We start from the raw sequence: 15,807 nt of genomic DNA on the forward strand, positions 1-15,807 counted from the left end.
ATACCGCAAAATGTGCTTGAAAAAAAATAACCCCGTGGGGGTTAAGGGTTGGAAATTTCCAACCCTTAACCCCCAGGGGTTATTTTTTTTTTCAAGCACATTTTGCGGTATATTTTTTTTAAATTGCTCTAACAGCCTTAATTTTTGTCATAGAGAGGTCAGGTTGGTCTCATTCTATTGGAAAATGCCTGAAGTTTCTCAAAAAATTATCAAAAATATGCAAAAAAAAAAATTTAAATGGTAGTTTTCTGCAAGGACTTACTGGTCCGTCCCAGGGGGTAAAGGGATGAGTTTTGTGAAACGTACCAGTACGTCCTTTGGGGGTAAAAGGGTTAAGGTAAGGTTGTATATTGAATGTATAGATGATTATAACTTAACAGTACATTTGTACTTCATCAATGTCTGAGATTATACATTGAAACAGGACCTAATAGAGGATAAGGCCACTTCGAGATGCCCTTATTTTACTAATGTAAGCACAAACCCGTCCTCTAGAAACAAGCATCACATTAAATACAGAAAAATTAGAGTATCTTCTCTAACCATATCTCTATATGGTATGAGAAAAATATGGCTGTTATCCCTTTTACCCCCAAAGGACGTACTGGTACGTTTCACAAAACTCATCCTTTTACCCCCAAAGGACGTACTGGTACGTTTCACAAAACTCATCCGTTTACCCCCATGGACGTACCGGTACGTCCTTGCAAAAAACTGCTATTTAAATTTTTTTTGGCATATTTTTGATAATTTTTTGAGAAAATTCAGGCATTTTCCAAGAGAATGAGACCAACCTGACCTCTCTATGACGAAAATTAAGGCTGTTAGAGCAATTAAAAAACATATACTGCAAAATGTTCTTGAAAAAAAATAACCCCTGGGGGTTAAGGGTTGGAAATTTCCAAATAACCTGGGGGTAAAAGGGTTAACAAGCCTAAGACAGTATTAGACCACCCACCACTAATCTCCCCTTCTATAGTTTAGTCTTAAGTGCACAGGTCCTATTTCGGCTGTGTGTTATTCACATGTTCTGTAAGTTATATTTGCAGTATTATACAGTATATACATTAAACACACAGCCTAACTTTTAACTTGCATTTTGTTAATGTGTAAAGTCTTAAGATTAGCCATATTCTAAAGGTGATATATGCAGTCGGGTGTTTAATGATATTAACCCTTTTACCCCCAGGCTCTTTGGAAATTTCCAACCCTTAACTCCCAGGGGGTTATTTTTTTCCCAGCACATTTTGCAGTATATTTTTTAAGAATTGCTCTAACAGCCTTAACTTTTGTCTTAGAGAAGTCAGGTTGGTCTCATTCTCTAGGAAAATGCCTGAATTTTCTCAAAAAACTATCAAAAATATGAAAAAAAAAAAAATTTTTATAGCCTTTTTTTGCAAGGACGTACTGGTACGTCCATGGGGTAAAGGGATGGGTTTTGTGAAACGTACCAGTACGTCCTTTGGGGGTAAAAGGGTTAATAGATATTACATGTACATATTAAGTTTCGTATTAACTCATCTTGTGTAAAGGAAGGGAGTCCTCAGCTCTTCTAGGAGAAGGACACTCCTAAATCAAACCTATTATTCTCTTGTCGTGGGTAGTGCCATAGCCTCTGTACCATGGTCTTCCACTGTCTTGGGTTACAGTTCTCTTGCTTGAGGGTACACTCGGGCATACTATTCTATCTAATTTCTCTTCCTCTTGTTTTGTTAAAGTTTATATAGTTTATATAGGATATATTTATTTTAATGATGTTACTCTTCTTAGAATATTTTATTTTTCCCTTTTTCCTTTCCTCACTGGGCTATTTTCCCTGTTGGAGCCCCTGGGCTTATAGCATCCTGCTTTTCCAACTAGGGTTGTAGCAAGTAATAGTAATAATAATGAGAAAGTAAATTAACAGGCAACAAACTAAATGAATTTGAAAAAAGAATATAGTTAGTCTAATGATCAACATGATTTAATACAAATATATGGAAAATCACTAGATGAATAGACCAATTATTAGGTAACTGTTATGGTAACATAATTTATGAACCCTCTGAAATACCAAATCCTGTAGAGTTTTTTAGCCAGTTAGTTCAGTGTGTCGGCAATAGATGGCGCTGATCAGGCACACAGGTTTTTTTATAGGTAGGCTTTCCTGTCTTTCCTCAACTGTCTTTGCCTTTTGAAATTCTAGATTATTCTTTATTTGATCAATAATTTAGTATGAAATGTGTACATGAGGAATTTAGGAAATATATTGGAATTTTACTTCTCCGCCGAAATTTCATCTGGATCATTTGGCAACACTGCTTTCATGTGAACAAACACTTGGAAACATTGTTACTGTGGTATCAGCTAAGACTAGTTTGGTGGTTTTTTTATATGAATATGTAGCAAAATATAAAAATTTACCGTGCTAGACGGAAAACCACACGAAAATCGCCGACTAGGAATTGCTGCTACGATAGGTTGGGAAAGACTCAATTTCTTATTTTCCAAAAATTACTTGGATGAATATAGGTTGCATCCTACCGCTTGTAGTGTCTCGTACCGCGGGAAATACGGTACCTCTTCATTTCTCAAATTCTTGGCAGGTCAGTATCCTTGTTGATTTTCAGTAGTAGAATGGCCAGGGCACCAGCCACCCGTTGAGGTACTTCCGCTAGAGAGTTATGGGGCCCTTTGACTGGCCAGACAGTACTACATTGAATCCTTCTCTCTGGTTACGGTTCACTTTCCCTTGCCTACACATACACCGAATAGTCTGGCCTATTCTTTACATATTCTCCTCTGTCCTCGTACACCTGACAACACTGAGATTACCAAACAATTCCCCTTCACCCTAGGGGTTAACTACTGCACTGTATTTGTTCAGTGGTTACTTTCGTCTTGTTAAAGGTAGAAGAGACTCTAGCTATGGTAAGCAGTTCTTCTAGGAGGACACTCCAAAATCAAACCATTGTTTTCTAGTCATGGGTAATGCTCTAATGGTCTTCTACTGTCTTGGATTAGAGTTCTCTTGCTTGAGGGTACACTGGGGCACACTATTCTATCTTAGTTTCTCTTCTTCTTGTTTTGTTAAAGTTTGTATAGGATATATTTATTTTAATGGTGTTACTCTTCTTAAAATATTTTATTTTTCCCTTTTTCCTTTCCTCACCGAGCTATTTTCCCTGTTGGAGCCCCTGGGCTTATAGCATCCTGCTTTTCCAACTAGGGTTGTAGCTTAGCAAGTAATAATAATGATAGAAGGCCATTCTTCTAGTAGAGGCTCAGTTCCTATGTAGTTCAGTCCTATACAAATAGGTCAGTCGTCCAGTGCAAGGAAAAGGTCAAGGGTCTTTGGTATGGTATTGCAAATTTTTAGCAGTTAACGACATCATTCGTAGTTCATTTGATATTTGGATAACTGTTTGTTTCTCCTTTTATTCAAGCGGCTTATTACTTTCGTGTTTTTGTTTCAACTACGGTATCTACATTTCAATAAAAAAAAAAACATTTCTCTGCTCTGTGTAAAATGAAGCTTTTACCATCTTTTAGAAGTCCCAAAGCGTAGGGCGCTTCAAAAAGTCTCACTGCACGAAGTTGCTCTCGTGGATATGTGACTGTAAATTTTGATACCGAGTAGCAATTGAACATGGCAAAGACTGTTCTCTCAGGTCTCGGGAAGGGATCTAACTGTTTCTATACATTACCTACTTTATGCCGAACGGGGAGCAGTAGAGTGTCTCGGATCTATAAACATGGGGGGGGGGGTTTCAAGACCCCCCCCCCCATGTTTACAGGGCAGCTACCTTTGGATCAAGATGATGATGTCTGGGTGATTGTTCCATTGTCTTATCTGTGGTTCTCTGGTATTGTTGTAAGAGTGATTTTCCCAACAGGCCCGCCCCCTCTCCTCGACCTCCAGGTGCACCTCTCCTACCTGGGTCCATTTCCCCTCCTCCTAAGTCTGAGTCTCCTAAGAGAGAGTAGTTCGTGGTAAGTGTCGTGTTGGAACGAATGACAATTTCTTTAAAAATTGTATTTTTCCTAACTTACCACGAACTACTCTCGGGTTACTACCCATCCTGCCTTCCTCACTGAAACCCCTCTCGGTAGGAGTCGAGATCGGTAGTTTTCTTCAGACTGGAATGGGGTTAGTTAACCCTTTTACCCCCAAAGGACGTACTGGTATGTTTCACAAAACTCATCCCTTTACCCCCATGGACGTACCGGTACGTCCTTGCAAAAAAATGCTATAAAATTTTTTTTTTCATATTTTTGATAATTTTTTGAAAAAATTCAAGCATTTTCCAAGAGAATGAGACCAACCTGACCTCTCTATGACAAAAATTAAGGCTGTTAGAGCAATTTAAAAAAAATATACTGCAAAATGTGCTGGGGAAAAAATAACCCCTTGGGGGTTAAGGGTTGGAAATTTCCAAAGAGCTCGGGGGTAAAAGGGTTAAGCTGTCCTGGGTATGCGTGATCCTGAGAGGTCCTTCTAGGTGCATTGTGGGTCAATAGAGGAGGTTGTACTGGAAGGGTGGTTGGCAGATTTGTGTGTGTGTGGGGGGGGGGGGGGGGATTTCTGGTCGTGGGAGAGCTGAAGCCCCCAGATAACCCAAGAGAGGGTAGTTCGTGGTTTGTATGTTAGGAAAAATACAATTTTCGAAGACATTGTCATATATATTGAGACTTTTCAAGTAATCTTGCCTTGTCTATCTTAATGATATGTTTTAATTCTTTTATTCTTCTATACTATCACCATTAACCATGTAATAGTGTACATGCAGTTAATTCTTGAAGTCTTCTAGTGTCCATGACCAAAATTTGCAATGATATTCCCAACAAACTTTTCTTGGTAGGTTCATTTTCATGTAAATTCTTAGTTCATCTATTTCATGTTTGTTTTTACCTTGCTACCTTCATTGTTTTATTATTTGTAAACATTTTTATTTTCTTCATTTCCTAATTTTTTACGTACATCAGTGCTTTCCTTATTGGAGCCCTGAGGAACTGGGAGGAACGTAGAGAGTATAGGTCCCCTTTTTTGTTTTTGTTACATTTGTTGAGAGAATGGAGAATGGCTGTCTGCTAAAGAAGGTGATGAATGCAAGAGTTGATGGGAGAAGTACAAGAGGAAGGCCAAGGTTTGGGTGGATGGATGGTGTGAAGAAAGCTCTGGGTGATAGGAGGATAGATGTGAGAGAGGCAAGAGAGCGTGCTAGAAATAGGAATGAATGGCGAGCGATTGTGACGCAGTTCCGGTAGGCCCTGCTGCTTCCTCCGGTGCCTTAGATGACCGCGGAGGTAGCAGCAGTAGGGGACTCAGCAGTATGAAGCTTCATCTGTGGTGGAAATGTGGGAGGTTGGGCTGTGGCACCCTAGCAGTACCAGCTGAACTCGGCTGAGTCCCTGGTTAGGCTGGAGGAACATAGAGAGTAGAGGTCCCCTTTTTTGTTTTGTTCTTGTTGATGTCGGCTACCCCCCAAAATTGGGGGAAGTGCCTTTGGTATATGGATGGACATTTGTTGATGTCGGCTACCCCCCAAAACTTGGGGAAGTGCCTTGGTATGTGTATGATGTATAAAGGAAATTCTGTAATTTTATCCTTGTGCAAAAGGAATAAGAAAATGTATATAAGATTTTAAGTATTTACAAAGAAATTTAATTCCAAAGTTTACAGTGTTCAAAAATTAGATCAAAATTAACTTTCATGACAAATAAAATCACAAGGAATGATGGAATTAAGTAAGTTCTAAGTTGAATATGTGTGACTTTAGGCGATTTCTATTTTACCCCCTTCAAAGTTTAAAGTTTCGAACTGTTTGCATTGTCTAACGTTAGTTAATTCTGTTTTGTGACTACTTTTCAGTCGGTCTTCCTTGTAAAATATTATCCGTTTAACCCTTTTACCCCCAACGCTATTTGGAACCTTCCAACCCTTAACCCCCTTAGGGGTTTTTCTTTTTCAAGCACGTTTTGCAATATATTTTTCTTAAATTGCGCTGACAGCCTTAATTTTTGTCATAGAGAGGTCAGGTTGGTCTCATTATTTTGGAAAATGCCTGAAGTTTCTCATAAAGTTATCAAAAATATGCAAAAAAATGTAAATAGCAATTTTTTGCAAGGACGTACCGGTACGTCCATGGGGGTTAAGGGATGAGTTTTGTGAAACATACCAATACGTCCATTGGAGGTAAAAGGGTTAACAGAATTCAATCATTTAGTTGTTAAGATTGACAATGTATATGAAACACTACTCATATTATATTCAATTGCAGCTTGCTATGGATCAAGATCACTGCCGCCGCCTCCTGAAACATGGAGTGGGAGCCTATAGCGTGCTCATCAAAAGTCTACGCAACGTCGACGGAAAGGCAAAGTTCACGAGAGAGTCTGTCGAGGCGGTCGTTCGATCTTTGACGCTGAAGAGACTGCCTTCTTCGACTACCATCGACGACAGCAATGCTGCGAAGACAATTCTTTCAGAAAGTTCATCTACCCCAGATTTTCTTTGGGCTGAGAACATGAAGGGCAGAGGGCCTGCACACACTCCTCCCTCCCCCAGAGTCACTAGGTCCCGCAGTAGAAGTTCATCCTTGGGATGTAGGCCGAAGACTAGTGTTGGAGTTAGTTTTCCGGATACAAGCAAAGAAGAGAGTGAATTTCCCAAAGTGGTCATTAAGCGAAACTATGTGTATGTTAGCGGAGTGGAATGGCCAAATGGAGAGAGCAAACTTGACTTGAGTGTGAAATGTGACAACAAAAGTTCCACAGTAAACAAAGCAAGGTCTGTCAGTAGTAGAAAGATGACATTACGTTCAGATGGAGAGAGCAAACTTGACTTGAGTGTGAAATGTGACAACGAAAGTTCCACAGTAAACAAAGCAAGGTCTGTCAGTAGTAGAAAGATGACATTACGTTCAGATGGAGAGAGCAAACTTGACTTGAGTGTGAAATGTGACAACGAAAGTTCCACAGTAAACAAAGCAAGGTCTGTCAGTAGTAGAAAGATGACATTACGTTCAGGGAAAGGACAGACGTTCTACAAAGAAAAGATAAATCGCCAACCAATTATTCTCATGGAGTTGACAAGACTTGCAAAAAGACAGATGATGATTCTCATGGAAATTTAAGGCTTCATTCTCCTGCGGAAACGAACATCGAAGATAGTTTTGGCACCTCAGATGAGTCCGTTTCTCAGCGTGTCCCCGTAGAAAACGAGTTTGAAACCAGAAATGTGCGCTCACCAATGCTGACCATCAATGGTAAAGAGTATCCGATGCCTCCTTTTGCTCCCTTTCATCCCTTGAATATACAGGGAGTACATACGGGAGACTCGGATACCAGTGAGGAATCCGAGGCTGTCGCTAATTTAAATGTTTTGAGAGAGAATGTGAGAAACTTTGACAGAGAAAAGTTTTTGCAGATCCCTGGCGCTGCTTGCAAGTCGTTTGAAATAACGGTGAACTCAAGAAAAACGGTCGTGGATGATTTTTATTATCACCCACTCAACTTTGGTAGGTATACCGGGGATTGTGCTGCCGAGTATACCAGAGTAGAAAACCTTCCCCAAGGTCGTAATGAGGAGGAAGAAAAACTAGAGCGTCTCATATCGAGAGTAGAATCTGTCTTGGAAGGTTTGAAAGAAAAGCTAAAGAAAATGAAGTCTGTAAAACATCAGGGAAGCTTGAACTCTTTTAACAGGAGCGAAGCAAATCTTACAGAAACCTCGGATGAATCCTCAGATCAGGAAAACCCTGAACAAATGCAGGAGGATACAGATTGATACGTCGCTGGTCTTACTGATGTCGACGAACCGGAGGTCGCTACGGGGAATGAAGAGGAAGAAAATGAGATGACTTTTTATACTGCTAACGATTCTATAAGCAGTAGTTTTATGACTGTATATAAATAGGTTAAGAATGAAGTGATGATGAGGGTAAGATTAGGAGTTTTGGTGCTACAGAATATATGGAAAATTAATTTGGTTTTTTGTTTGCGTTTATGAAGTTGTCTTTTAGTTTGCATTTATTAAGTTACCAGTTATTGTCCAAATCCTATATTTGCCAGAAGTACGCTTAACAAGTGAATGGACAGCAGTGCCAAAATTGCCACAAATATGCGTACACCTTCTCGTAATACTGTGCCAAAGGTTAAAGAATACTGTCTCTTCAGGACTACGAAAATGAAAATCAACTTGGTGAACACTGTTGAATAGGAAAAAGATTTTTTGCCTTAGAAATTGCATTGGGCTAACATTGTCTTTATCCCTCCAAGAGGTAAATAAATATAAACGTTGCTTGTTGTTTTATTTTGAATCTTAACATGAAAAAGAAAATGTTAGTTGCTTTTAGTTCATATCTACCACATTTGTTATAAGAAAGTTTTCTGTTATCTTTAAACTAATGGATACCTAAATAATAAAAAGACTTTTTTTTGACTCCCAAGATGAAATCAGTTAATTTTGCAAGATTCAGCATCGCTCATTTATACATTAATAGATGTCCCCTTCTTATTATTGTTGTTTCTTTCTATATAGGAATAAAATTATTTTTATACTCATCCACATAATACAGAAGGTTCTCAAGAAATACTGTGATTTAACAATATTGTATCATTTTATACAAAAAGCAAAATAATATTTATAATATCTATTTCATTTGAAACCCGACTATTTGTTGACATTTACAGCTGGAAAACAAAATTCTACTTAACAAGCAGCTTCTTGGAACCAGTTCAGTTAGTAAGCTCAGGACATAATGAATTATGATAAAGTGCTCAGAAAATGCCATATAAATATAGTTTGTTCCGTAACCGAAATACAAACCACGCTATTTACATGGGGTATTACTTTCGGCGTAGCTGAAATGGCGAGCCATTAGACTTTTAACGAGGGTTAACTACCCCTCGCTAGTTAGCGAGGGGGTAGGGGAGGGGTAGTTAGCTACCCCTCCCCCCTCACACACCGGTGAACTGATTCACTTCGCTTTTGGCTCGGGTGATGGGCAGATGTGTCAGCTCTCACCCTCGCTTGGCAGCCATTAATGTTTTGTCTTTACTTATTACTTACTTTTTCTTATACTTAATATATATATAAACATTCTTTGTTTATGTATATATTTGGGTATAGAAATTTAGTAAGTTTCCCTTTCAGGTTTGTGATGTGTGTGTGTGTGAACGACAACGTCACCGCGTAGTTCCAGGCCTGTTTGATTATCTTAAGGCTTTTAGACGCAAGGTGAATTGTAAAGCAACCTGAGGCAAAGTGCGTCGGCCTTTGAACTACTGTAATGTATTTATATAGATTTACATTATATCTGTTAGTAGATCCAGTTCAGTTTTATGTATTGGTAAACAACGGCCTTACCTAGCACTTCCAGGGGTGACCCAAAAGATTTATCATAATAAAGATTAAACAGCCTTACCTAGAACTTCCAGGGGTGACCCAAAAGATTTATCATAATAAAGATTAAACAGCCTTACCTAGAACTTCCAGGGGTGACCCAAAAGATTTATCATAATAAAGATTAAACAACAGCCTTACCTATCACTTCCAGGGGTGACCCAAAAGATTTATCGTAATAAACGGATTTTGAGCGATGAAAAAAATCTATTTTTGGGTGAGATAGCCATGTCGTCCTGATGGAAGGTTCCTATTGGTAGCTTTCTAAGGGATATTCCCAGAGAATTAACCTTTAGGTCTCCAGAATTCTAACTCCTGGCGCGAATATCCTTAGAATATTTCTTAAGGATATCGCATGATATCAGGGGACGTATATCTTGATACGACACATAACAATCTTCACCCCGAATAGCGTTTAAGCTTCGAGGGGGGAAAAGTGGCAAAAATAGAAGGGGAGCCGTTATCAAGGTTACCCTTCCTCCCGTACTACTATTGAGTATCTCATCATCATCATTTCAACCTTCAAAAGTCCTTTGTTGGATGTAGGCCTTCCCAAGGTTTCTCCACAGACTTCTATTGTAATTGAGTATCTAGATGGCGCTTATTCCTATTTTCGTAGCAGTTTCGCATGGTGGTTTTCCCTGTTACTGTAACGTTTGTGTTCGATATATGAGGATTTATTGTGCAATCTCCAACTGCTTCTGCCTCTGGAAAGTTGAGTATTTATTCTTTACAGTGTGTAATTTTTAGCTCCTGCTTCAGAGAAATGAGAGTAATTTTAAGTGTTTGGAGCTTTGCTGATCACAGGAGGTTTACATAAAGGTGTTGAGTTATGTGGACCGTTGATCAAATATATCCTGGAAAGTAATGAATTGTAGTCTAACGTGATTTGTTTTGATTTCTTTGTCCAATTCATTCCTTATAAATTTATATTTATCAATGATAATGACTTAGAAATTATACAAAATTGCTAATCTGAATATGTACAGTGGGACCCAGTTATTCCTGTCCTGTCATACCCCTTAAAATGCGGTAAGTAACCAAACAGATGGTGTAGGTATAGATGGCCGAGGAAGTGGGTGGGACTTAACAACAGAACATGCCCGCACAGTTAAGGTGTGACAGAGTGTACTTAGTCAGTGAGGTGAACCAGGAATTCCAGTGCCCTGTGTCCAACTCTACATGCGACCTGGACTGGTTATTGTAGGCACACTTCTGAACGCCTCATTACCCTCTTCATTTCCTTAACAACCAATGCAGCCATTTCTGGTTCACTGCAGGACAAAGGCCTCAGACATGTACTAAATGAGCAGTAATCCAAAATATTTAAACTTTTCACCATTGCATATAATTTACGGAAAGGAAAAAATGGCTTATCATATTGCTGTGAAAACATAAGAATTATAAGGGAAGAAAAATTGGTATTTTAATGGGGTCTAACTGCAAATCCTGCACCTTTTGAAGATTTAACAATATTCAGTGGTTCCTTTAGGCAGCTTCCTACCATATGATATTTCTATGAGTGATATTACAAGAGAATTACCCTCGGGTATCACGGGGTTCTAACCCCCGGAACGGCTATCCTAAGATGTGTATAATCAGGGACGTATCATTAGATAACCATAGATATCTGCACCCCAAACAGACTTAACCCAGTCTAGGAATCTAAGGTGAAGAGCTGTTACATATCCTCTCCCTTCATAGTACCACTCGTCCCCGATAAACTCATTCCACACAGCAGTACAACTACCGTGAGAAGAGGCATCGCGGAGAGGCAACGTAACGGGTGGGGCATTAGGACGATGTGGCTATCTCACCCAAAAATAGATTTTTCCTACGTCAAAATCGGTTTTTTAGGCTCGAGCCGTGCCGTCCTGATGGAAGTGTGCCAGAGAATTACCTATGCCTCGGTAGGAAGCCTCAAAGGGAGAGAGGTCCAAGGACGGGGTTGGAACCCCTTGATACCTAACGGTACTCCTCTTGCAATATCATGTGTAAAAATATTATACAGTAGAAAGCAGCCAAAGGGAACTTCCATCAGGTCGACATGGCCATCTCGCCCAAAAATAGATTTTTCCTATGTCAAAATCCCTTTCAAGTGTGACACTATATAGCAAATACTACATTAAGGAGAGACATATGGGCATCTTCCATGCAAACAAAGGTGATAGATGGTAAGTTCCAGTACATGTGTAGTACCCTGAATGGGAAAAATTATATTCTGAAAAAGATCACCCGGACTACAAGAAAAGGAGGAAAGTGGTGGAAATAACCAACAAAGTACCTGCAGGAATTAAACCTGGTTATAAGGAATACGAAGAATGACAAAGACAAAAATAAAATAGGAGGAGGAAGAAAAACAAAGTGGGACACTGAAAATTGGAAATAGAATTTAGAGGGTAAAGTTAATTTAGAATTATATAGAAAGTGGGAAAGTGGAAGAAAAGAATTAAAGAATAATTATGTGACAATATATTAGCATCAATAATTTAGTAATCTTTAAAGCAAGAACAAATATATGAAAACTGTACATTATAAAGAGACACAAGGGGGGAGTAAACTTTTATTTTAAGAAAATAGTGAAGATAATTTAAAGAAATTTGTATTATTTGCCATGAACATAGAAAAGAAAGAAACGTATTAAATGAACTACAATAAATTTACGAAGAAGACTTAAAGAAAATATTAGGATAATTTATATTTAGTGAATGGAATATAGAAAAGAAAGAAATGTTAATGTTGTGATATTGGGTCCTGTGACTGGCCAGACTTTGGCCAAGGGCCGGACAGTATTATTATTATTATCATTATTTTTATTATTATTATTATTAGCCAAGCTACAACCCTAGTTGGGAAAGCAAGATGTTATAAGCCCAATGAGTCTAATGGGGGAAAAATAGCCTAGTGAGGAAAGGAAATAAGGAAGTAAATAAACGATGGGATAAAATTAGGAATAAATTATTTTAAAAACAGTAACAATATCAAAACATGTCATATATTAACTATAAAAAGACTTACGTCAGCCTGTTCAACATAAAAACATTTGCTGCAAGTTTGAACTTTTGAAGTTCTGCTGATTCAACTACTCGATTAAAGAGATCATTCCACAACTTGGTCACAGCTGGAATAAAACTTATAGAATACTGTAGCATTGAGCCTCACGATGGAGAAGCCATGACTATTAGAATTAACCGCATGCCTAGTATTACGAACAGGATGGAACTGTCCAGGAAGATCTGAATGTAAAGGATGGTCAGAATTATGAAAAATGTTATGCAACATGCATAATGAACTAATTGAACGATGGGGCCAAAGATTATATCTTTTTACAGTTTTTTTTTTCCTTTACCTACACATACACTGAATAGTTTGGCCTATCCCTTCTCTATTGTCCTCTGTCCTCATACACACGACAACAGGAAGATGACCAAACAATTCTTCTTCGCCCAAGGGGTTAACTACATCACTATCATTGTTCAGTGGCTACTTTCCTCTTGGTAAGGATAGAAGAGACTTTATCTATGACAAGCAGCTCTTCTAGGAGAAGTACACTCTAAAAGCAAATCATTGTTCTCTAGTCTTGGGTAGTGCCATAGCCTCTATACCATAGTCTTCCACTGTCTTGGAGTAGAGTTCTCTTGCTTGAGGGTACATTCAGACACACTCTTCTATCTTATTTCTGTAGCTCTTTTTTTTTTTTTTTTTTTTTTTTTTTTTTTTTTTTTTTTTTAAGACAAGCAGCTCTTCTAGGAGAAGTACACTCCAAAATCAAACCATTGTTCTCTAGTCTTGGGTAGTGGCATAGCCACTGTCTTGGAGTAGAGTTCTCTTGCTTGAGGGTACATTCAGACACACTATTCTACCTTATTCCTCTTCCTCTTTATTTTAAGACAAGCAGTTCTTCTAGGAGAAGTACACTCCAAAATCAAACCATTGTTCTCTAGTCTTGGGTAGTGGCATAGCCACTGTCTTGGAGTAGAGTTCTCTTGCTTGAGGGTACATTCAGACACACTATTCTACCTTATTCCTCTTCCTCTTTATTTTAAGACAAGCAGTTCTTCTAGGAGAAGTACACTCCAAAATCAAACCATTGTTCTCTAGTCTTGGGTAGTGGCATAGCCACTGTCTTGGAGTAGAGTTCTCTTGCTTGAGGGTACATTCAGACACACTATTCTACCTTATTCCTCTTCCTCTTTATTTTAAGACAAGCAGTTCTTCTAGGAGAAGTACACTCCAAAATCAAACCATTGTTCTCTAGTCTTGGGTAGTGGCATAGCCACTGTCTTGGAGTAGAGTTCTCTTGCTTGAGGGTACAATCAGACACACTTCTATCTTACTTCTCTTCATCTTTATTTTAAGACAAGCAGTTCTTCTAGGAGAAGTACACTCCAAAATCAAACCATTGTTCCCTAGTCTTGGGTAGTACCATAGCCTCTGTACCATAGTCTTCCAATGTCTTGGAGTAGAGTTTTCTTGCTTGAGGGTACACTCAGACACACTATTCCATCTTATTTCTCCTCCTATTTTTTAAAATTTTTTATAGTTTATATGTTAGAGATTTATTCGAGCACATTTAATTTTAATTTATCATTACTTCTCTTGTAGTGTTTTATTTCTTTCCTCACTGGGCTATTTTTCACTTTTTCCTGCTTGGGTCGTAGCTTAGCTAATAATAATAATAATAATAATAATAATAATAATAATAATAATAATAATAATAATAACCTAAAACTAAAATTGCTAGATTATTAGAGGCGCCGTTGCAAAGGCTGTACCTCACCTTGACCCTTAACATGAAGTACTACTGAAGTGAAAGTAAACAAACATTGTTGCCAAATATGGAGAATTATCCCTATATTTAGGAATTTATCCTTAGATTTGGGGATTTCAGATGACGACGATATTCCGTAAATATTTCTTTGATGAAGAAACACATATGAGTAAACCTTTATATTGTTGCAATTAGTTTACCTACAATTACATAAAGTATAGTGAGCAATTTCTATATTAGAAGAAAGGATGTATTGAAATGGGGATTTTTTGGTGGTTTTGGGGAATTTTTATCACGAGTTTTAGGGATTTTTAGACCCATCTGGCAAGTGTGATCGAACAGGCAGACTTTGAATGCACGAGGTAGGCAATGCAGGTCAATGGGTAGCCTACCAGGTAAGGCAGACTTTGAATGCAGGAGCTAGGCAATGCTGGTCATTGGGTAGCCTACCAGGTAAGGCAGACTTTGAATGCAGGAGGTAGGCAGTGCGGGTCAATGGGTAGCCTACCAGGTAAGGCAGAATTTGAATGCAGGAGGTAGGCAGTGCGGGTCAATGGGTAGCCTACCAGCTAAAGCAGACTTTGAATGCAGGAGGTAGGCAGTGAAGGTCAATGGGTAGCCTACCAGCTAAGGCAGACTTTGAATGCAGGAGCTAGGCAATGCAGGTCAATGGGTAGCCTACCAGCTAAGGCAGACTTTGAATGCAGGAGCTAGGCAATGCTGGTCATTGGGTAGCCTACCAGGTAAGGCAGACTTTGAATGCAGGAGGTAGGCAGTGCGGGTCAATGGGTAGCCTACCAGGTAAGGCAGACTTTGAATGCAGGAGGTAGGCAGTGCGGGTCAATGGGTAGCCTACCAGGTAAGGCAGACTTTGAATGCAGGAGGTAGGCAGTGCGGGTCAATGGGTAGCCTACCAGGTAAGGCAGACTTTGAATGCAGGAGGTAGGCAGTGCGGGTCAATGGGTAGCCTACCAGGTAAGGCAGACTTTGAATGCAGGAGGTAGGCAGTGAAGGTCAATGGGTAGCCTACCAGCTAAGGCAGACTTTGAATGCAGGAGGTAGGCAGTGAAGGTCAATGGGTAGCCTACCAGCTAAGGCAGACTTTGAATGCAGGAGCTAGGCAATGCTGGTCATTGGGTAGCCTACCAGGTAAGGCAGACTTTGAATGCAGGAGGTAGGCAGTGCGGGTCAATGGGTAGCCTACCAGGTAAGGCAGACTTTGAATGCAGGAGGTAGGCAGTGCGGGTCAATGGGTAGCCTACCAGGTAAGGCAGACTTTGAATGCAGGAGGTAGGCAATGCAGGTCAATGGGTAGCCTACCAGGTAAGGCAGACTTTGAATGCAGGAGCTAGGCAATGCTGGTCATTGGGTAGCCTACCAGGTAAGGCAGACTTTGAATGCAGGAGGTAGGCAATGCAGGTCAATGGGTAGCCTACCAGGTAAGGCAGACTTTGAATGCAGGAGGTAGGCAATGCAGGTCAATGGGTAGCCTACCAGGTAAGGCAGACTTTGAATGCAGGAGGTAGGCAATGCAGGTCAATGGGTAGCCTACCAGGTAAGGCAGACTTTGAATGCAGGAGGTAGGCAATGCAGGTCAATGGGTAGCCTACCAGGTAAGGCAGACTTTGAATGCAGGAGGTAGGCAATGCAG

General features: G+C 39.5%; 1 protein-coding gene across 1 annotated transcript in view; it reads left to right on the top strand.

Annotated features, from left to right (window-relative positions):
• Positions 1-7,115, top strand: part of LOC137637009 (uncharacterized) — a 115,238-nt gene extending 108,123 nt beyond the window's left edge. The window contains exon 13 of the mRNA XM_068369324.1: positions 6,261-7,115. Within this exon, the coding sequence (XP_068225425.1) occupies positions 6,261-7,115 (855 nt within the window). The remainder of the gene's footprint in view (positions 1-6,260) is intronic.
• The last annotated feature ends 8,692 nt before the right edge of the window (positions 7,116-15,807 follow it).

Source organism: Palaemon carinicauda, unplaced genomic scaffold (assembly GCF_036898095.1).
Source record: "Palaemon carinicauda isolate YSFRI2023 unplaced genomic scaffold, ASM3689809v2 scaffold49, whole genome shotgun sequence".
In the NCBI taxonomy this organism is placed as follows: domain Eukaryota; kingdom Metazoa; phylum Arthropoda; class Malacostraca; order Decapoda; family Palaemonidae; genus Palaemon; species Palaemon carinicauda.